General features: G+C 44.8%; 1 protein-coding gene and 1 non-coding gene across 3 annotated transcripts in view; both read right to left on the bottom strand.

Annotated features, from left to right (window-relative positions):
- The window catches only part of Ush2a (usherin), a 702,660-nt gene that overhangs the window by 13,436 nt on the left and 665,128 nt on the right, over positions 1–24,096 (bottom strand). For both annotated transcript variants that reach the window (NM_021408.3, XM_017319869.1), the window contains 4 exons: positions 7,254–7,460; positions 4,911–5,149; positions 3,472–3,680; positions 496–672 (listed from right to left, as the gene is read on the bottom strand). In NM_021408.3, the coding sequence (NP_067383.3) occupies positions 496–672; positions 3,472–3,680; positions 4,911–5,149; positions 7,254–7,460 (832 nt within the window). The remainder of the gene's footprint in view (positions 1–495; positions 673–3,471; positions 3,681–4,910; positions 5,150–7,253; positions 7,461–24,096) is intronic.
- On the bottom strand, positions 10,583–10,656 carry n-TNgtt3. Its single transcript has one exon. It is a non-coding gene; the product is annotated as a tRNA-Asn (tRNA).

The raw sequence follows: 24,096 nt of genomic DNA, 5'->3' as shown, positions 1-24,096 counted from the left end.
ACCCACATGGCACTTGCTTCTACAAGAAAATCAAGCAACCAAGAATGCCTCACAGATGTGCCCACAGGCCAATCTGATGGAGGCAATTCTTGCACCGAGGTTCCCTCTTCCCAGGGAAGATGATGATGCCAAGTTGATGGTGAAAACTAACCAGAATACTGATGATGGTGCTGTCTGCAAGTGGGGACTCAGGAAGACCCCCTGGAACTTTTCAGTATGGCTGCTGACTAAACGTGTTGCTCTTTGTCTTGTGAAAAGAACCTGCTCTCTGGTCTCTGTTCTTCCTGCAACCATTCAACTCTCCTGGGGACAGCACTGTCCCTGGATGTATCCAGTAACAAACAGGGAGGAGACATATTCTGAACTGTGGGATTTCTACAGACAGTGGCCATATAAACCAAGGGATTTTGATGACAGGCATCTTCAAGTCACCGCTTGGGTTTGACATTTCCTAAAGCACAGCACATTACACAGGGAAGAGGGCCGGTTACTAACTTTTGTCCACCATCCTTGGTATGTAGAGTGTGGTGTCTAGGCCACTGTACACCCTCCGTCCTCCGTCGGTGACCACGTACTCCTTTAGATGGCCGTTCAGGAGAAAAGTGCCACTCCAGTCCACCCACACCATGGATGCGTTGCTGTCCACTGAGAACAGGGCTTGGTACTGAGGCACTGTGGGGGAGGAAAACACAGCTAGCTCCTAGACACAGGAACTTCCAGGATGGATGAGTGGGGTGCTTTCTGAAGAGTGTAAACAACAGTATAGGAAATCAGCCAACCAACCAACCAAACAGAAACAACCCTGGGTGTTGCTAGAAACCCATTAAAAATAACAAACTGGGGTGGAAGGCAGGAGGATGGCCAACGGGAACTTGTGCGAAATGCGCTCTCAGCAGCTTTGCACTGCTCCCAAAAAAAAATCAATGGAGAGCGCTGATTTATAAATAAAACTATTAACACACAATGGGTTTGCTTAGCAACATAACCCGGGGCTCATTTTTGCTGTATTTTCTCTCTCCAACGGATAAAACGTCCTTAACACTATTAACTACAGTACATAGCTATTTTTCATATTGGATCAATATTTATTGCTAGGAAGCCCCAAGGACTAGATGAAGTTAATTTTTTTTTCTTTTTTGCACCAAACCAAACTGCTTAGATGGTGAATTATGCTCTTTTGGTACCCATTTATTTTTAAAGCTTTTCTTGAACTGTTAGTTTTCTGAGATAGTTAAAAGGCCTTGCAAACAGCAATCCGAGCATCATAATTCATCGCCCTGACTAATCCATCAATAGAAGAGTACTTTAGTATATAATCAGGTCCCATTCTCCTAAGTATTACATCAGATCTGGAAGCAACCTGGTATACATTGACAGACATCCTCTCTTTTTGTTTTTTAAATTTCTTGCTAAAACAGAACAGGAGACCTCCACAGCAGCTCATCTTCAAGGTAAATAGGTTGCTGAGGGAACAGAGTAATGAACTATCACCTTGCAGATGGGAAGAGATCTGCTACAGGAGACCTTGCTTCCTCCAAAATCACCAAGATATTTAAAAGCTCCAAGAGCCATATATATACCCAGCTGGCTGTTAAGAAAGGAGGGGTGTGAATATATTGGCTACATTATTCATGTCAAAGGCTAGAACATGGTATAGGATAATTATGTTGTAACATATGGTTTAGACCCTCAAGACACATGTGCACCTTATCTCTCACAGCAGGAAACTTGAGAGAGAGAGAGAGAGAGAGAGAGGGAGGGAGAGAGAGAGAGAGAGATCGAGCTAATGTGCACCAAGCAATGTGCCACCAAGACCAAGAGTCATTAAACCCTCTTCAATGGCCTGGGCCTGCCTTGTATCATCAGCCAATATGCACTTTTATTTTTCTGAAGCTCTCTTTTACCATACTGATCCAATAAATCTCCCTGTATCCTAGCAGGATAAAAAAAAATGGAACTTGCAAATTCTAAGGAAATAAATGTGATTTCTATCTTTTAGGATTTGGAGTTTTTGCTGAGGAAAGAGCAAGAATCAAAGTAATGGAGACTTGGGTTTATGTAGCTTCCTGGGAGGGGTCTGAGGAGACAGGAAGTGTGCTGTGCCCTGACATAGTTGATGTTATTTAACCTTCAAAACACCCCAGTGAAGATTGGGCTCCGGGACTTGAGAGATGGCTTAGAAGTTTAAGAACACTGTTCTTGCAGAGGACCAGAGTTAGGTTCCAAGAACCTCTAGTTCCAAGAGAATCTGATGTGGTCTTCTGGTCTCTATGGGCACTGCACACACACACACACACACACCACAGATATACACAGACACACACACAGTCACACACACACACACTCACATAACACACATGCACACACACACATACACACATACAACACTCACACAACACACTCACACACAACACAATCACACATACACTCACACGCACAGTCACACAACACACACTGACACACAATACACACTCACACATACACTCACATACACAACACATACACGCACCTCACACATATACTCACACACTCACACAACACACACACTCACATACAACATTCACACAACACACTCACATACACAACACACTGACACACACACAAACACACACACATAAAACACTCATACAACACACTCACAACACAATCACACATACATTCACACACACGCACACTCACAACACACTCACACACACAACACACTCACACATACACTCACACACACCATACACACACATTCACACCTCACACATATACTCATACACACACACACACACACACACACACACACACACACGAATCTTTAAAAACTTAAAGAAATTGATTTCTCTCAGAGGTTAAACACCTCGCTCAATAATCAAGGTAGGAAGCTACCGTGTACCTGAGCTGTGTAACTCCACGCCCGCTGCCTTTATAACCGGAACACACTTGCTGTCTACCATATGTGTCCCCTAGTAGTATAACAAAACTGGCTAATTCGGGTTGTCAGTTAATCAGGAGTTTTGTGCTTGTCAGTCAAGTTAGCCATTACTAAAAACTAAGCCTATAATTTTAATTGCATTTAAAGGGCAATAAATGTTAAAATTCTTAACAGCTCTTATTGTTTATTGCATTTCACTATTATCCATCCACATAGGGCTCTTTGCCCTCTTGTAACAGAATGCTGGTTTCTGCAATGATCATCCACCCTCATTCTTTCTCCTCTGTGTGCTGAGTGCTGCTATGGTATAACTTGAAATCCTCAACGGTGGGAGCACAGACATCATGGGACCGGCCAAGCCTGGCCTGCTAGCCTAGGCTACCAACTTGCCCTGAACCGTTACACTTGTAAATGCCATGAGTTTTCTCTAGTCATTATTGACATGATGTCTCAGTGGTAGTCCATGCAACTGAACACAGGCCTTCCAGTCACATGGGCTTCCCTGCTTCTCATATAGCATCTTCTGTACCAGGCACATCCCATGTACTTACTCTCCTTCTTGGTGCTGAAGTTGGTCCACCCGGAAGCCGTGCTGCCTGCTTCATTGTATGCCACCACTTGCACCCCGTAGGCAGTATTAGGCTGAAGCCCCGCCAGGCTGGCTCTGTGCCCAGGGCCCCAGTACTTCCTTTCTGTGTGGCTTGGAGGGCAGCGTGGGGCTGAATCAGGAGGGCAAGCCCGCTGCAGCTGCAGCTCATAGCTGGGACACACAGGGTGTGGAGAAGGAAGACAGGCAGTGGGTTTGATTACTTTTCAAAGCTGCTTCGATTTGGGGGAGAAGACGTTTTGCAAACTAAAAACCCCGTTTTCAGGAAACTGCTTTCAGAGACTCTGAGTTGATACTGCAGGGGAATGAGGCAAGAAGCTATGTGGAAAGTATGTGGAGCTCCCTCATGTACACACATGGATTGCCATAATAAGGTAGTCTATGTGTGCGTGTGTGGCTGTCTGCTGTATGTGCACATGCAGGTGTGAGTACCTCTGTGTGCATGTGTGCAGACCAGAGGACAACTGTGGGAGCTGTTACCTTTTTTTTTTTTTTTTTTTTTAGATTTATTTTTTATGCCTGTAGAGCATGTGGATGCAGTGCCAACAGCGGCCAGAAGAGGGCGTATGAACCACTGGAACTGGAGTTTCAGGTGGTTGTAAACTGCCATGTGGGGGCTGGGCATCGAACCTGGATCTTCTAAGAGCAGTCTATGTTCTTAACTGCTGAGCTATCTCTCCAGACCCATCTTACCTTATTTATTTTTTGAGACAGCGTCTCCTACTGGTCTGGAGCTTGCCAAGTTGGCTAGGCTATCTGCCCAGGGGGTTCCAGGGTGCTCCAGGGCTCTACCGACCTCTGCCATCTCGGCCCTGGGATATCTAAGTATGTGGGTTTGGGGGATCAAACACAGGCTCCTAGGCATGGCAAGCACTCTACCAACTGAGCCATTTCTCCAGCCCCACAAGTAGTCCTTTCCATGAATAGGGATTAGATGTTTGGCTCTCCTGAGAGAGATTCATTGTTGTCTTTTATGTAGAATAAAGAAAATCCCCTCCCCTCCAGAATGTTCTGCATGAAGACTCTTTTGTCCTTCGAGATGGTGGCCCCTCCTGACATTTTAACTTAGGTCAGGGCAATTCCCAGCTAAACCACAGAGATCTCTTTTGCTCCAACCCAGGCAAGCAGAGTGCTTGGTTTCAAAGAACTCCAAGGACAGTATCTTCTACTAGCGAGCACGGACCCAGTGCGTTGTCTCGCTCATTTCAAGAAGCATTCGCTGATCGTCTTTGCTTTAGTTGGTTCACGGCTTAAATACTTTTCAGGTAACAAAGCTGCTCAAACGCGTGCTTTGTCTTCTAGATGCACTCCCTCGGGGACCGCAGGGCGGTCACATGCCTCTGTGCCCTGTCAGGTTTATTAGTCTGTTCCGCTGACAGTTACCTGTGAATGACACCATTGGGGAGCAGGGGGGGAGTCCAGTGGACGGAGGCCATCCTGGAGCCCAGTGTCTGGACCTGGGGAGGAGACAGCCCTGAGGGCGGGGCAGGGTGGGTCCTCAGCTCGGCTGTCGGGCCTCGGCTGCAGCAGTTGAAGCAGGTGCAGGCCTCAACCCCAATGGTGTATGTGGTGAAGGGACTCAGGTCATGAAGGGTCTGCTGGGTGGCGGTGCCTTCAGACAGCTGCAGAGGAGAGGGCCAGATGAGACTGTCACATGTCAGAGATGGTACGCCTCCTGCTATGAACGGGACCCCACGGGAGGCACTTTGGGAGAAGCAGCGAGAGGCTCACCAGAGTGTTAACTCTTGGAATGACCAATCCAGATGGAGGGGTGTTTATAATAGAAGAGTCCGGTCAACAGAACGGAACAAGAAAGAGGCAACGAGGTGTGCTATTATCCCCTACCTAACCTTAGGAACATACTAGAAAAGGGGACAAAGTACACAAAAATACCGGTTGAACTCAGTGACTTTCAAAGGGACTCCTTTGCAACAAAATGGAAAAAAAAATCATAATCTGTATTTGAATTATCTTTTTTACCACTAAGTTTCATACTCTACTACAATAACTTGCATGGAATTTATGCATCCAAAATGCCTCGGGACCCATCTCAGAGGTGGTGCAGGCCCCCTTCCTCTTGGGCACCTCCTCCTTGTCTTGTAGAGCTACAAACTTTGGGTTTATTTGGAGCAAGCTTTTGACCTCATTGGAAGAGAAGCTCAGAAGCTGAGAATTAATTCCCACATCGATGTAAGTAACATAATTAAGGAGCTACCTGCTATTGTTTTTAAATGCATACAATGCACTCCACATAGGAATTATTTGGGTTTATTAATATTATCATTTTATAAGCATGGATAATCAAGGGCTGATTGTATTTACATCATCTATATTTATTGAATATGAAACCCTGTAGAACATATGCTAATATTCTGTTAGCATTCACTAGGAGCCTCGCCTGTGTGTGGGGCTTCGTGGGAAATTGTGTTTCCACACCAGGCATGCCGGCCTCAGAGAGGCTCTCCACACTTGCCCAAATTGTTCCCTAAATTGGTCTAAATAATTCATAATGTAATACTGGGATCTGCACAATCTCCCCTAAGCTTATGTGAACAGAGTATAATCATCTCCACGTCTTCATGAGCCACAGGGGAGAGACCCCAACCATCCCACAGAGGCAAGAGACTAGAGACTACAGAGTAGGTGGCTTTCAGTGTTGTCCCTACATAATGCAGGCACTGGCTTAGCGGTGGGTTCCTAGCTATTAGGAAGGTTAAGTATTAGTCTCCTCTGTCAAGTACTGAAAAACTTCGGTTTATAACAAGAAATTAAAGTCTCTTTATCTTCCTCAGCTTGTAAAACAATATGCAACTGTATTGATGTCTCCACTCAGAAAAGCTTTCATACACTCCCCCCATTCTCTGAATTTAAGTGACTTAGGCAGCATTTGCCCCTCTGGTTTCCCTTCATCTCCTTTAAAACTAGCCAATCTCAAAAGACTGTGAGGTGCGACTCACCCTGTGGGGAGAAGCCAACAGTCGCCACCCACATTTGAATAAACACCAAGTGAGTTTCCTGCTCCTCGCCCCGCCCCGTGTGCTTGCTGGCTGGGTTTAGGTCTCGGCAACCCCTTTGAACAACAACAGTAGGCTTGCCTGCCGAGCTGCTTTGCCCGTTAGTGTGTTCCACTTTGCAACACTAATGTTTGTTTGTAGCATGGTTTCCCTCTCCACAACACACAACAGCTTGCAGCTCAGTATGAGATTCCCCCAAGCTCGCTTCTACCTCTTGACTTCCCTCAAATGCATTAATGGCAGCAGTGGGGTCAGCACTGTGCTCTGTGGTCTGCCTCCTCTGAGAAGTCACCAACAGACTGGACTTTACGTTTGTTAGAGATCTGTGTATATCAACATCGGAGTTCCCAGAACATTCCTTGCTTCCTCTCTTCCTTTCCATATTAACATTCACTGCATCCACCTCATCCTGTGGCCTGGCTGCCATTCTTCAACTTCCTGGCCTCTATTTCTATAAAGTAAATTAATTTCTAAATTAAACCAATGTGTAAGGACTCCGTCTTCTTGGGAGTCTTCAATACCATCCCTGGCACTTATCCGAGTTCAGATGTTTCCTGTTTCCTAAAGGGGCAGTCTCACAGCAGGACCCCTGCTTCTCAGAGGACAAGTGAGGGCAGATGCACAGGGCACAGGTTCGAGGGAGGAGGGCAAGAAGCCACCTCACCAAGGCAGACCTTCCTGTGTGTGTCAGCTCTCAGAGCTGTGCGCTCACCGTGACGTGCGTCCCGCTGGAGTTGGAGAAGACCCTGAAGAGGCTGATGTTCCCATTGGGTCTCGAAGGCACACTGATGTTGACCACCGCTCGGGTGGAGGAGACGGTGTGGAATGTGGGCGCTTGGAGACCTTCCGGTGGGGCAGGTCCAGTTCTGCACCGTGTCCAGTTACTTGCAGCTTTGCCTGCAGAATTCACCGCCCATACCTCAAAAAGAATCAAGAAGACCAATCACAACCTAGGTACCCTCACACGGGAGAAGAGCACCAAGTGTGGGCTTAGTGGCATACACCTTCAATTCCAATCCTCTGCAACCAGAGGCAGGCTGACCTCTGTGAGTTCAAGATCAGACTCTGATATATAATGAGTTCCAGGCTAGCTGGGCTACATAGCAAGAGCGTGTCTTAATAAAAAGTAAAAGTTGATAAATCAGTCACCAAGCCAGCTAAATAAAATAGAATCGTGTTAGCATTCCTTCTGGACTCAGCCCAACAGTTACCTGGCAATAGCTAGGTAGGCCTGGCTTGCTATAAAAGGTGCTATTTGGCCCCTCCTCACTCTCTGCTCCTTCCCTCTCTCTGACTCTTCTCTCTCTGTTCCCCCTCTCTCCCCTCTCTGTTGTGGTAAATCTCCAACCCAAATATGTCTTGGCAATGAAAACACAACTCAATATGAATACATGCTGTGTGCCTAGATTGGGCAGATCTGCCTCTACACTGCCATCTTCTCCATCTATGAGACCCCTTAGATGGTTTCTCCAGGCCATGTGCTTCTGCTCTGCTTTTCTTCTTCCTCCTCTGCGTCCTCTCTCTCTCTCTCTCTCTCTCTCTCTCTCTCTCTCTCTCTCTCTCTCTCTCTCTCTCTCTCCCTCTCCCCCTCTCTCTCTCTCTCTCTTTCTCTCTCTTTTCTGGCTTCATCTTCCCTTTATCTGCCCAATCATCAGCTTTCCTTTATTTTACAAATTAAGGTGGGAAGCAGGTTTACAGGAAATCACCTGAGTTCTGACTCATTCCTTGATCACAACCCCTCATGGGAGAACAGAATTAACATCAAATATAATTAGGCCCAGGGCTATCCACAACACCTTTTCCCCTCCACACTTTTCCTACACGTGTTCCTGGCTGGCCTCTCTCTGTCTCTCTGTATATCTCTCTGTATTTCTCTCTTTCTCTCTCTCTCTCCCTCCTTCTCTCTTTCTCTGTCTGTCTCTGTCTCTTACTACCTTATCAACTCCCCTTCCCATGCCCTAAATAACCTCTATTCTATACTTTATCCTATGGCTAGTACCTCGGGGGAGGGATCCTTAGCATGGGTCGGCTGAGGCACCCCTCCCACCTCATCAGATCTGGTCTACAAAACATATCCTAGCACCTTTTCTATAAAATACACCAAATGGGATGAACTTTGATCTTGCAAGTTTGTAATTACAAAGAATCATAGAGCAACATAGAACAAGAAAGTAACTCCCTAGGGTTTCAGTAATTCTACAGGTAGACTGCAGGCTAGATGCTCCTCTCTGCCTCTGTGGAGTGGCTTTTTTTTTTTTTTTTTTTTTTGTTAGTGCCTTCGGAGTGGATGGATTCCTGGACTCCATAAAACTCAGCAATTCTTAAACACTGTCTCCATTAAATCTGCATGAAAATCAAATTTCCTTTAATCAAGGAGGGGATAAACATATGGGGAGATGTGTAATCTTATTTATCAAGAACCATTTGTATAATTAAACACGAATATCCTAAAAGGTCGCCTTGGGTCGCCATTTGCATGAGTGAGTAATTTGTAGAGTGTCAGGTGCAATAGACCCAGTGGATGGATGTGTGAGCCTATAGGGTTAAATTAGACCCAATAGCAGCCAACCACACAGTGATCAATCAGAATGATAGATGGAGACAGCAACCCCAGACGACTGCGTCGCTCACTGGCATTCCCTACTAAACTCTCCAGTGGAGCTCCAACTTTGGGGAATTTTTTTTCTCATTGGCTGTCTTTTGCTGTGTTTATTAAAAAAATAAACTGTCATGGCCCGTTAAGGACAAGTGAGGAAAGCTCGCCTGGGTTCGTATGTACAGAACTGGGAGTCCTGTAGGACGTCTGAAAACAAGCCATATAGGAAAACCAGAGGTGAGGGTTTCGTCCTGCCCTGTCCTACATCAGAACAGCTTGCAGAGAAGGAACCTCCAGACTTAACTTGAGGCCAGTTCCTATCAGTGTTTGCCTTTCTTCCTGGGGCAGATTCCTTGCCTGAAAGCAAATTTCTGAAGAGGAGCTGCAGTTTCCAGCCCGTCCTGAGAGGATTGCCCAGGGCAATCTTCTCTAAAGAGAAAACCAATCTGCTTCCCAGTGAAACCAGCTCCCTCACATTTCCTTGCTCTCCTTGTCTCAAAGCGCTCTAAAACACTCCATTTTGTGTACATGTGTGTATATGTGTACTGCGTAAGAGTTTGTGAGTGGGGGCTAAACCTGTGCTATTTCCGGTAAACTGAGCTTTGGATTCTGTGGGTCGCTGCCGTGTGTAGACAAGATACCACGCTTCTGAAAGTCTAGGTTAGGTCAGGTCCCTTAACTCACAAGGGTGGAAGATAATGTTGAGTAAACATTATCTTTTCAGAAGGGCTCTTGTCCCTTCTGGAAAGGCCAAGGTCAGTTGTACATTGGGGTAGAAGGTTAGAATATTAACGAAGAGTTCAGATGTCGGGCCCCAAGAGGGAGGGTGCCTGGCTTGGTGAGCCAGAGACCAACCACCTTAAAACAGCATCCAGGGATGCCACAGAGAGGCCTTTCACAGCAGAGGACTGACCAGGTTCAAAACTACAGTACTCTAGGACAGACGTAAAGTATAGTGCAAAGGTTCATTTCAGATCTCTTGGCAGTTTAAGGGCATGCTGGTATTAATCAGGGTCACAAGAGGGAAGCCCATAGCAAGAGGTTTGATAGCAGACAAATCCAGCAAATAGTTGAGCGCCCATGGAGACAGCCACCATGCAGGTGAGAGGCTGGGGAGAGACACAGAACAGGAGGACCACTGAAGGAAGCCTAGAGAACAGTCCAGGCCAGGGCTGAGAGAGCTCACTTCTCTTTTATAATATTAATTTTTAAAGTGAGATGGGTTTCATTACAGCATCTTAATGCATATATGTCATTATTGTTTTTGTTTCTATCTGTGCTTCTCTACCCACTGCCCTTCCCTGCCCTCCTGTCTTCTTGCTGGGCTCCTCCCCCCACCTCTAACTAGTCCCTTCCCATTCTTCCTCCTCGCTGTCTTTAGGATCCCTTCTTCCCCAGTTACAGTCTTCATTTAATACATTAATATCCGCGAAAAGGAGCGCTGTTGTCCCTGGGTGGGCTCGAACCACCAACCTTTTGGTTAACAGCGGAACATGCTAACCAATTGCACCACAGAGGCACGCCTTTAATCCCAGCACTTGGGAGACAGAGGCAGGCGGATTTCTGAGTTCAAGGCCAGCCTGGTCTACAAAGTGAGTTCCAGGACAGCCAGGGCTATACAGAGAAACCCTGTCTCGAAAAACCAAAAAACAAAAAACAAACAAATAAAAAACAAACAACAATAACAAACAAAACAAAACAAAATGATGAAATATTCATCATTTCCCGTGTAGATCCACCATGAGATTTTGATGCTGCAGCGGGAGTCAGCACCAACCTTCCCGCCTTTCTCTGCTTTCAGCTTTGACCAAGCAGAGTCTTACTTTCAAGATGTGATATAATCTAATAATTTTACTATGAATTGTGTATGTCTGTTGTTCTGAGTATAGGTATGTGCCCATGATTGCAGCTTCAGGAGAAGGCGAGAAGAGGGCATCAGGTGTCCTGGAGCTGGAGTTGGAGGTAGTTATGAGCTGCCCTGTGTGGCTGCTGGGACCAAACTCAAGTTGTCTTTCCAAACTTTAGCCCATTATACTTGAAAACAAGTGGGCCTCAGAGTACAGATGTTGGTGCATTTGGGAATATTATCTTCTAAAATATAGATAACATAGAATTCCTGTCCTAGCAGGGAATATATGTAGGAGTTAGTATTCTCTCTCGTCTTTGACAAGAGACCTTCAGAGCACATTGCTCTTTCCCCCACTCCCCAGTCTTCCTTTTTAGTATTCAATCAATTTGAGATCAAAATAGCATTCATATAAATCAACATGCTTATGCAAAGCAGGATCAGCCTATTTACATGAGCGACAGTGAAAATGGAAATGGTTACTGTGAAGAGAGATCTGACAGACTGAAGCATGGTGGGGCTCAGGCAGGAAAGGGGCCCATGAGTGTTATACCAAATGCCAGCAGACAACACAGAGAAGCTGTGATGGCAGCCTTTCTCAGTCTTCTCTGACCCTTTCCCCTTCCATCCCCAGTCCCTGTAAAAAAAAAAAAGTCTATCATCAAAAATTCATTATCATCTTTATCTATGTACAGCTAAGCAAGGGATGGACCAAGGTATAAGTCCGGGTTTCTAATTAAAATATTAACAAAGGTTAGGCCTACAATTTCTTGTAGAATCAGTTACTGCATTTGGTAACACTTGACACTGTAGTGTTGGGGGTGACTGGGTTTTAAATGTCTACAAATGTTCACATGTTGAAGGCTTGGCTCCGAGGCATTGATCTTCACAGGTGGCAGCTTTGGGGAGAGACTGGATCAGCCCACTTAGGGATTTGGAACTTAATGGGACATTGCAAAGTTTTAGAGGCAAGACCTAGTTAGAAGAAAGTGATCATTGGGGAGTGTCATTTAAGGATATAGTTTGTTTGGACCCCTTATCACTCCCTCTCCCTCAGTCCTGGCCGCCATGAGGGAAGCCACTTGCCCCACTGCTGCCTCCCCGTCAGCCATGATGCTGTGTTTTCCCCACAAGCCCAGAAACAGTGGAGCTTGCTGGCTATGCGTGCAACATCTGAAGCAGCTCACGTAGGTATCCCCCTCCGAAAGTTACCGTTAATTCTGAGATCTGCAGGAGGAAAACCAGCTCCATAATTTTGAACCAAATTTGAAGCAAGCTTTTAATTAGCTACTGACCAGGATGGGTCTTGATCAGGACCACTCCATGGAATTCCCGGCTGAGTGGCCCTGAGACACGTGCTTCAGGGGCTTTTAAATATGGCTACCGTATTTTTCCATATGGCTTGGTTTTTCGTCCAAGAACTATGATTCCCAACATTCCAGGAAGTAACCTGGTCCTTGGCTGGTAGGGCTTCCAGGTTAACTTCCTGTCTTAGAGTTTCTGCAAGCATCTGTTGCAGTGGAAGGAAGCTGACTAACATGGATGGGAAAAGATGCAAAGATTATGGACAGGAAATTCGGAACTGTATTGGTTTTTATTTTGGCTTTTGGTCCTAGGAGATAAATGTAGGGCCTAATATGTGCTAGGCAGGCATCCCACCACAGAATTGCATTTTCCAGCTCCCCGGCCTTTTAGTTTTAGTGGATCAATATAAAACCCAGAAAACCAAGTATGTTCTGAACAGATATGGCTTTACCTACTATGAATTCCATAATGAAGAGTGGAGATTAAAAAAAAAAAAACTGTGTATACCCAGGGTATCCCCTAAACATACCGGTTCTTCCTCAATAAACAAATCAATGGTGTTACAGTTTCCATGGAAAGACTCATTAGTTACATTTGATAACACTATAATGTGTACATGTAGTGAACTTAACCCCACACATTACAGTTTAGAACTTTCCAATAGGGAACCGTTAAAAATATGAGCAAGTCAGAGTGGACCAAGTTGGGTTGTTTTTAACGTTTCTGTTGTAACAATGGGAAATGTTACAGTGCAAGATGTAAAAGGTTTTTTAGGAATATAAAATAACTGAAATATTTAGCCGTAGACTCTGCACTTCACAGTGATCAGCGCACGGGTGATGTCGGCTTGCTTTGCTATCTAGATACATGTTTTCAGTGCAATGTGTATTTAATCTCACTCCCGGCGGCCACCATCCTTTTGCCTTGTTGTCCATTAAAAATATGAAGCTCCTCTCTAATTTACTCATTTCCCTCAAAGACTAATTAGTTACTGTATTTTGCCTTAAATAATTTTATTTACATGAAGTGTGAACACCTGCCACTAAGCTGCCATCCCTGCACAGCTGTGAATATAGCAAGGAGTTTCTGAAAACAGAAGTTGCCTTTCAGAGGAGTAAGCCAGGAGCTGCTGAGGTCCAGGGTCTTCCTTGTCACTTCGGGCCCTGGCACCAGCACTTCTGGTGAGAGGACCTCAGAACTTGGGCTCTTAGATGATTCTTATACCTAATATTCTTTGCAAAATATGATAGGACCAAGAACAGAAATCTAGGCATAACCATGTCCCAGCTTCTCTTCACAGAGTGTCTATCTAGAGAGTTTTAGCATCAGTCCTACCTACCATCTTTGAAACATACATGAATATGTGCGCGTGCACAAGCCCAAGGTAACATCAGGTGTCTTTGCCAATTAATTACTCTGCACCTTAGTGTTTGAGACAGGGTTTCTCGCGTGTAACTTGACTGGCCAGTGCGACATAGGGATCTCATCTGTCTCGACAGCACTAGGATTATAAGTATGTGGTACTAAGCCAGCTGATTTTCATTTATTTATTTTTATATTTGGTTCTAGGGCATTGAACTCACGACCTCATGCTTGCATGATGCGCACTTCACCAACATCGATGACATCCTATCACGTGGTTCCTTATGGAATGTTCCATTGAACAGCATTTCAGTAATTCTGAGGACAAGTTTATTTCATGTAGCAGCAAGGAAGAGACCTCGCTATTTATACAAACGAGAGAATGTAAATACAGCATTAACAATTCACATCAGAAATTAAAAAAAAAAGAAGAAGCAGACCATGAGCAGCCATGCCCGTCATTAATCAGTAGAGTAAATAGGTTGCATGTTAACAGGCAAACAATTAAATTATTTGTTTCCCAGGGGCACGGAATGTGATTGTTATCACGCTCCCACGAGGGAGACAAATAGATATTAAAAGGGTCTTTCCAATACCTGTATTGGCTTGGGCCAACAGCTAATTCAATAGATTCGATCACAATCCACGCTCCTTCCATGGCTTCTGATTTATGGCCTTGGTGCGCCTTAGTCATCAGTCAGCGCAGTTTGTTCCCTGGCACTCATAAATTATGCCTCATAAATAAAAAGATACAATCAAGGAAATCCTATCGGTCCCTCTACAGTCTTGGAGTATGTTCCCTTGGCATTCGCGCTAATGCCTTCTTAAGGGGTAGCTTGCCGTGGGTTTTGAATATGTTTGAATAGTAACAAGCCAGAATGGGCTGTGCCAGAACTGTGGGTAGAGAGAGAGGCCCATGGCTGAAGGGAGAGAGCAATAAATCTGTAATTACACGACTACGGGATCATTTTATTTCGTGAACAGCCCACAGGCTCTAGCCAGGCGGGGCTATTTGGAGGGCTTTGTGAGGCTGCCTGCTTCATTATCTATCTGACTCTCTTTCATCATCAAATGAGCTTTGCCCAGCACCTCTGCCAGACACCTTGCTGAATTTATGAGACTCTCTCTTGTATGGGGTCCCGAATCCCTGCTTCCTTTCATCCCCGATACTTTGGATCAGGCAAGACGGAATGTGATTTTAATTGAATTCTGGGAACCAGGGGAAGAAGGTGACAGACGCACCTTGCCTCACTTTCTACTGGAACTTTTGAAATTCAGAGATACGAAGTGCCTAAAGAAGTTAGGCGCCATCTCCCCCTGGCTGTCTACTGTTCCACAGGAACGAAGGCTTGGAGTGGACTGCATGCTGAGTTTTGTGCTGCTTGCCTCTCTCTGTCCTGCTTTGGAGGAAACAGGAACTCAGTATCATTTGGCTCTCAGAGGGAATGCATAGAAGGAGAAGATGGCTCCCTTTACCCTTTAGCTAGCCTGTTACATGTGCTGTCAGGTGTGTCTGACCCCATGGGCTGTCTCTTCCCCGAGAGGGAAATTGACCTGACACACAACTCTAAACTTCCTGAAAACATAGTGAAAATCTTTTTGTTGTTGTTGCTGTTGAAACTGGATTGTGTTGTTCTCTGGCCTGAGCTTTGTAGAAGAGAACATCAGGCTGTAGTGTCAAGAGGCTGGTTGTACCTCTTGTATTTAATCATTTAATGAAGATATTTATTCATTCCAACAGTGCCATACAGCTGGTATTAAACCCCCACTTCACAAGGAAACTGAAATGCACAGAAGTTGATGCAGTTTGCTAAACATAGGGCAGGCTTTCCAGCAGAATGTGGGATATGGACCCAGACTCAGGGATCCTTCCTCCATGATTCTATGATGGTAAATTTTACATGTCAGTTTCACAGCGTCTAGAATGACCAGGGAATCAGTCTCAGTGAGGGGTTGTTCAGGTTGGGCTGGTCCCTGAGCATGCCAGTGAGGGAGTACTACCTTCATCTTGTTCATGTAGGAAGACCCACCCTAAATGTGGGTGGCATCATCTCACCATTAGGCTTTGGACTGGATCAAAAGAGGGGAATGGTTGCAAGCTCCACTCTGCATTTTGAGTGGAGATTTCATCATGCTGAATAAAATGACAGCTGTACCCTAACTGGTGAGGCCCTGAAAGTATAGATAGTCTCCACAGTGAGTGATCAGAGCAAGGCAAGAGTGTGATCTCTAGGGAAGGTAGACTTCACTGGGTATGATAATTTGAATCACACTGCTTTGATAAAACAGCCAAAGCAAGTGCAAACTTGGGAGGAAAGGGCTTATTTGGCTTACAGGTCACAGTCTACCGTCAAGGGACAATGGGGCAACTCAAGCTGGAGCAGAAAGCAGAAATAATAGGGGAATGCTGATTGCTGGGTCACTCTCTGACTCTCTCACAGGATCATGCTTGGCTAACTTTCTTATATACCCGCCTAGGGATGGTACCGCCCATAGTGGACCCTCCTATATCAGTTATCAGTCAGGACAATCCCTAACAGACATGCCGACAGTCCGACCTGATAATAACAGTAACTGAATAACTGAGTCACTGAGACTCCTTCTCAAGTAATTGTAGAATGTGTCAGAGTGGAGAGTTAATGCTAACTAGGACACTAGGTAAAATAATTAATTATCCGTGAATTTAACAGATACTGATCAAGTCACATCTATGTGTCAGGCACTGATTCCCAACCTGGCATATGATAGTAACCAAGGATGGAGTAAACATCCTAGCAAGAAGAGGCGATCCACAGGAACAGAAAGAAATGGGCAATGACTCAAGCTAGGAAGGAACTGATGGTACAGGGCATAAAAATGTATAAGTGTGCGTGGTGAAATGTGTGCATGTGTGTGTGTGCACACACGTGCATGCACAAGTGTGCACGTGTGTTTTCATACAGCACATGGGAAAGAGGCCAGTCTGCCTGGAAGGATCTCTAGGAATGATATTCAAGCTGGATACAGCAGGCAGAGGCCACCATGTGAAGACCTAGAGGACAAGATCTCACTGTGTCCATTGTCACTGTGTGAAGACTCCCTGTGTAGAACCTTGGCTTAGTGATAAGGGGAGGAGGCTAAGCAGGTGCAGCCTAAGGTAAGATGTCAAGGGGACACTCCTCGCAGCAGCAGAGTGGAGCCTGTATTCACAGGATCTCAGGAACAGCCCTCCTCTCACTCTGATTTTTCTCTTTATGAGGCTCTGGATGTTGAATCCTCTCTGGGCATTTAATGTTAAATTTTAATATTTTGTGTAGCTGCCAATGTACCAGCCTTTAACTTCACTGTACTCAGTATTCTTATTGAAATGAGTCTACTAACCTCATTTTACAGATGTGCTAGTCTGCTTTTCTGTTGTTATGACAAGTAACATGACTAAAACCAACTCTGGAAGAAAGAGTTTGTGGTAATTTGAATGAGAATGGCTGTCACAGGCTCTATACTTGTATACTTGGTCCCTACTTGTTGGAACTGTTTGGGAAAGATTAGGAGGTGTGACCAGTTGAAGTTGAAGGAGTGGTGCCACTGAGGGGTGGGCTTTGAGATTTCAAAAGCCCCTGCCATTTGCAGCCTCTCTCTGCTTTGTTCTTTTGGATCGAATATAAGCTCTCAGTCACTACTCCTGTGCCATGCCCGCTTGCCACCAAACTTCCTGTCATGTTGGTCATGGACTTTAACCCTCTGGAAAGCTGATCCCCAAATTAAACTCTTCCTTTTATAAGTTACCTTGGTCATGGTGTTTTGTCACAGCAATGGAAAAGTAACTAAGATGGGATTTATTTGGCTTACCCTTCCTTATCACAGTCCATCACTGCAAGGCAGGAATCTGTAGGCAGGAACCCAAGCAGAGATCATGGAGAAATTCTGCTTACTGGCTTACTCTCCACAGACTGCTCACCCATCTTACACAGGACCACATGCTCAGGAATAGTACCACCTACTGTGAGCTGGGCCTTCCCACATCACTCACTAATCAACAAAATGCCCCATAGACTTCCCTATAGGCCAGTCTGATGGAGACATTTTCTCAATTACGATTTCCTTTTCCCGGATGACTGTTGTTTTTATCAAGTTGGAAAAAACTAACCATCACACCAGACAACAACAACAGAAACAACAACAACAACAACAGGTTCATGAGTATAAATCAGTTGCTAAAGAACTAGTAAGTTTTATTGAACCCCATCTCTGTTTCTCATGGGGATGGCATGAAGGAGCTATGCTATACTAGGACAATACATAGAAGTGGGACCACCAAGTTACACAGTCAGGATCTTAATTGTTCCTCTCCCCTCTTCAACTGAGTAATTGGCTGAGTCACTTAAGTTCCTGATAATGCAAAAGAAGCAACAGTGCCCACCTTATGGGACTACTCCAACGTCCTAGGTAGCTTTAATTGTCAACTTGACACAGCCTAGGGTCATCTGGAAGGAAAGCCTTGACTGAGGACTTGCAAAGCTCACATTAGTCTGTGCACATGTCTGTGGGAGATTGTCCTGGTTTTTAATTGCTGTGGGAGGGCCTAGCCCACTGTGGGTAGCACCATTCCCTGGGCAGGTGGTTCTAGGAAATCTAGCTGAGCCTGAGCCTGCTTTTCTGTTGTTATGACAAAATAACACTGACTAGAACCAACTTTGGAAGAAAAAGTTTGTGGTAATTTGAATGAGAATGGCTACCACACGCTCTATAGTTGTATACTTGGTCCCCAGTTGTTGGAACTATTTGGGAAATATTAGGAGGTGTGGCCTTGCTGAAGGAGTGATGCCACTGAGGCCCAACAAGTAGCTGTGCTCCACGATTTTTCTGCTTGAGTTCCTGACTTAACTCCCTCAATGATGTAACATGAACTGTAATCCTACCAAATCCTTTCCCCCAAGTTACTTTGTCATGGTATTTGTGAGAGCAACAGAAGGGAAACTAAGACAAAAGAGTTAATACACGTGAAGCTCTCCACATATTTCTTCCTTAGCACATAGCAAACATCAAAGACTAGCAGTGATCATCATCATATTGCTCCCATGGAAAGATGTGGGAGGATGCAGCAAGGATACGTGCAAGTCGTGACTCACTTCTGCATTCCAGCCACATGCTATGGACCAAGAAGAGTTTTCAAACCCCCTATGGCACTGTAAATTCAATCTATATCTCTTTCTCCATCTTTCTTTCCTCTAGAACTTTGAGGGTTAAGAATAAAAACCTGGCTTTCAAACATAGTTTTTTCTTCTTGAGCTGGGCAGATGGCTCAGTGGATAAGAGTGTTTCCTGTGCAAGTACCAGGACCCGAGTTCAAATCTCCAGGACTCACATAAAACAAACTGAGCAAAGCTGTCTATCCCTATAATATTAGCATCATGGGGAAAGACAGGTAGATCTTGACAGCAAGACAACCAATGCATAACAGCTTTAGGTTCAGTGAGAGACTTAAGGCAACATAAGTTGGAGAGCAACATAGGAAGACAACCTTAAGAGAGAGTCTCTCTTAAGTTGGAGAGCAACATAGGAAGACAACCGACACCCTACTCAGGTCTCTGTACAAAAGACACAATGCTTGTACAACTTCCACGCACACTCATGTGCATTCACAGCACACACGCACACTAACACACACACTACCGTTCTTGTTTTAAAATTTGTTCATTAGATGACATTTTCTCATGCGCCTTATTATCAGTTAAAATTTCTTTAAAAAAATGTGACCAAGCATAAGCCAAGGAAATATTAGAACAAGTCAATGGGTCTATCAGAGACAGAATCTTATTTCTGTTTCCTTTTGTAAATATGTCTATAGGCATCAAGGGAAGAACTGTGCAGTTGCCTAGATGCTTATGGGCATCTTAACAGATCAGATATATCAATGGACAGAGAAGTCAATAGATGAGCTACGTATCTTCCCAAAGGCTGCAGTTGAGGGCATTGGATTTCTGTATGTTCCCACCTGTGGATTTGATGACTTCATTTGACTAAGGCGCTTATTTAGAATTTGGGGGAACTACACCTTTGGCTTGATTCAATCCAGTGCAATCTTCAAATTTTCTCAGTGGCTTGGCTTTTCAGTCATCAGAGAGCGGCAAACCAAAGCCTGCTGAGTGATCCTCTAACCCAGGAAGGACTCTACCAAGGAAGGCAATGCAATAGGCTATGCCTTCCTCTCCTTCCTCATCCCTCTCCCTTACCTATCTCTTTTCCCTTCCGTCCTTCCCTCTGTGAGATGTAAGAAACAGAGCAGTGTTGCCTCCTTGCTTCTCAGTGGAGTGGTTTCAGCCAAGCAGCTCTTTTATATGGAGCTGAGCCCTGTGTGCAAGAGTGCCTTATGTCCACAGCAGAATAAGTGTGGCCATAAACTCCGGGGTGGAAACAGCTGTCTCCGAAGAAGAGAAGCCTTTTCTACTGGGTCTGCTATAACTTCAGATCTCTTAAATATGTATATTCAGACTTTAAGAATGTTTGCCGATACATTATACACAGGATTCTTGGTCTTAATAACTAATTTCCTTCTAGTATACTTGGGGAGTATACGCAGGAACTGGTGAATGTTGAGCAAGTTTTCTGTCACTGAAGATATAACCCCAGTCCCCGCCCTTTTATAAAGAGGGGAAAGCTGAGCACCTTCATTTATTTATTTATTTTATGTATGCAAGTACACTGTGGCTGTACAGATGGTTGTGAGCCTTCATGTCATTGTTGGGAACTGAATTTTTTTTAGGACCTCTGCTCACTCAGGTCGGCCCTGCTCTCTCAGGCCCAAAGATTTATTTATTATTATATATAAGTTCAATGTAGCTGCCTTCAGATGCACCAGAAGAGGGTGTCAGATCTTATTATGGGTGGTTGTGAGTCACCATGTGGTTGCTGGGATTTGAACTTAGGACCTTTGGAAGAGCAGTCAGTGCTCTTACCTGCTGAGCCATCTCACCAGCCCAACCCCAGTCCTTAGTAAAAAACTTTATGCTGTGGTGGAGGTCATCGTTTTTAACCTCTTTCTCAATCTTGTAGCTGACCATGTAGTACGTGTGTAGCATGACTATGGTAGCGTTCATGCTTTGGGTGACCTGAAGAGCCTGAGGCTAACAATCATTGCTGCTACCTTGAAGAGATTCAGTACCAACACAGACACAAATCTCTGAGCATACCTTCAAGATATTACTTAGGTTGTTAACGGAGGGGTGAAGAGCCACTAGAAATGTGGGGGGCACCATTCCATGAGCCCTGAACTAAACTGAATAAACAGGAGAAAGTGAGCTGAGTACCAGAATTCACTGTGCCCTTCTGCTTCTTGTCTGTGGACACAACACCACTTGACACCCCTGCTCCTCATGCCTCCATCTTCCTCCCATGGTGGACTGTGACCCTTGGAACGATGACTTGATTAACTCATTTTCCTTAGGCTGCCTTGGCTTGATATTTTATGGCAGCAAGGAGGCAAATAACCAACACAAGCAGCCTTTATTTTTCATGGTCATTCCATAGAATTTCACAGGACTGTCTGTGAGAAGCCACAAGGGCAGGGACAGTTAGTTACCTATCTTCATTCCACTGAAGAAAATTCTAGGGTGTTTAATGTTTTATTGCCAACAAACAGCCAACAATACAAGGTTCAGTTTCACCCCAAGTGGACTCTAAGCCCAGCTTGGTCTGTGTCCAGGTGGAAGCCTCCTTGTTCATTAGATGCATGCGTAACTGTCTTGAAGGCAATGTGGAAGACTGCCAGGGATGCTGGTTTAAGAACAGAGGCCTGAGGGAGGCCAGAGACTCCCCTGGGAATGAAATGACAAAGGCCAAATGGGATGTGGCCCATGGCCTAGTGGCAGCCCTGAGTTCCCTGTCTGGGAATGTTATTTGTGTGTGTGTGTGTGTGTGTGTGTGTGGCGGGGGAGTTTCATCCATGCACGCAGGCTCTGCTGAATCAGAACCATAGACAGGCTGAGTAAGACAATATCAATAAATCATTTAAAGTCTTGAGCCATGGGAGATGAGGTGGAGGGAGCTCAGTTCTTGTGGGAGAAACTCACCAAACAAAAACCTCCATGCTGGGCAGAAATACGTTAGCTAGATTAATACCTCATTAAATGCAAGTCCAAAGCCAAACAGAAAACATGCTCAATAAGATGCTGCTAAATGTGATGTTGAAAATGCTCAGGAAGGGGTCGGGTACAATGACGGCATCAGAAAGCAAGCAAGATGAGGCAAGGATCTGCCACCAAGAAGTGTGGACCCTCTGTGATGGGGACAGGGGGGCTTAGCCTTGTGTGAGCGATCCAGTTGAGGACAAGGAAGGATAAACTTGGAAGAGCTTCCTCCCTCTTCAGAGCCATTTGTGCTCTTGGTTAGAGATCTGTACAGTCTACAACTGGCTCACTAGGACAGATCAGAATTCTCTTCATCTGGCTGTATAGAAAAGCTGGGGATGGATCATGGGCCTGCTAGATGCACACATCCTCCTCACACACAATGTTTAGTCTCATATGCACCTGATTATTAAACGATAGGAAGGAGGCTGTAGTGGCTATTCCTGGTTGTCAACTTGACAATATTTGGAATGAACTACAATCCGGAATTAGAAGGCTCACCAGTGACCCTTATCTGGAGGCTTGGAGATCCTTATCTGGATCTTGGTTTGAAGATCTTGAGCCATAGTGGCTATGGATTCCAGAAGATTGAATCTCCGAGTTAAGGAACACACCTTTAATCTGGGCTATGCCTTTCATCTGGGATTAAAGGTGTGGTGGAACACACCTTTAATCTGGGCTACACCTTTTGCTGGAGACAATATAAGGACATTGGAAGAAGGGAGTCTAGCTCTTGCTCCTGCTCCTTCGCCTGCTTGCTGCGTGAGACTGAGTAACTGCTAGATCCTTGGACTTCCATTCACAGCTGTGACTGAACGATTGTTGGGAATTGAGCTGCCGACTGTAAGTCATCAATAAATTCCTTTATTATCTAGAGACTATCCATAAGTTCTGTGACTCTAGAGAACCCTGACTAATACAGAAGTTGGTACCAGGAGTGGTTCTAGAGTAACAGAAGTACAAGGATGAATCTTTTAAAATTCTGGAATTGGCTTGTTGATCCACCAGCACTTTCAACTATTGAAACCTCTCCAGATTCTCTCCCTCCTGGGAGCTCAGAGAATTTTGAAGACCCATGGTTGAAACTATATTCCGAACTTAAAGAAGCTAATGCCCTTGATTTTCTTAATGAATTAGGTGATTCAGTGCACAAAGCTTTCTACAAGATGGGAAAAAAATCGAAAAATGATTTTACTGGCTGGCTGCTCTTAGTATCTGTGGAAAAAATGATGAATGAAAGGAAGGAGTTGTGTGATAAAATCGAAAGTCTCCAGACACAAGTAAGCGATCTAAAAGTTGCTAAGTGTGTCCTTGAGGAGAATCTTCTCTCTTGTAGCAATAGAGCTCAAGTTGCAGAAAATCAAACAGAAACTCTCATTGTAAGGTTGGCTGAACTACAGCGAAAATTCAAGTCTCAGCCTCAGAGTGTGTCGACAGTTAAAGTAAGGGCTCTAATTGGCAAAGAATGGGATCCTACAACATGGGACGGGGATGTGTGGGAAGACCATGTTGAAGCTGAGAATTTTGAATCTTCAGATTCTCAAGGGTTTGCCCCACCTGAGGAAGTAGTACCCTCAGCCCCACCTCTTGAAATAATGCCTTCCCCACATGAGGAAATTAATTTTGCAGAGTCTGATAAACCAGCAATGACTTTCACTACGGATGTTTCTCAAGGCCCACCAATAGTTTCTTCTAGACCTGTAACCAGACTCAAAGCAAAACAGGCTCCTAGAGGGGAGGTAGAAAGTGTAGTCCATGAGGAAATTCGCTACACTACTAAGGAGCTTAATGAGTTTGCTAATTCATTCAAGCAGAAACCTGGTGAATATGTGTGGGAATGGATTTTAAGGGTGTGGGATAAGGGTGGAAGGAACATAAAACTAGAGCAGGCTGAGTTTATTGACATGGGTCCTCTGAGTAGAGATTCTAGGTTTAATACGGAAGCTCGCATAGTTAAAAAAGGTGTCAAAAGTTTGTTTGAATGGTTGGCTGAGGTGTTTATCAAAAGATGGCCTACTGGAAATGACTTGGAGATGCCTGATATTCCGTGGCTTAGTGTTGATGAAGGGATTTTAAGACTTAGGGAAATTGCAATGCTAGAGTGGATATATTGTGTAAAGCATAATTGTCCACAATGGGAAGGTCCAGAAGATATGCCTTTCACCAGCTCTATAAGACGCAAATTGGTGAGAGGGGCACCAGCACATTTGAAGGGTTTTGTTCTTTCCCTTTTCCTTGTGCCAGATCTTAGCATTGGAGATGCTTCTGCTCAATTAGATGAATTAAATTCACTGGGTTTAGTTGGATTCCGAGGTAACAAGGGCCAGGTGGCAGCATTGAA

Source organism: Mus musculus, chromosome 1, assembly GCF_000001635.26.
Source record: "Mus musculus strain C57BL/6J chromosome 1, GRCm38.p6 C57BL/6J".
Classification (NCBI taxonomy): Eukaryota; Metazoa; Chordata; class Mammalia; order Rodentia; family Muridae; genus Mus; species Mus musculus.
Note: the sequence above shows the minus strand (reverse complement) of the source record. Positions and strands in the feature narration are given on the sequence as shown.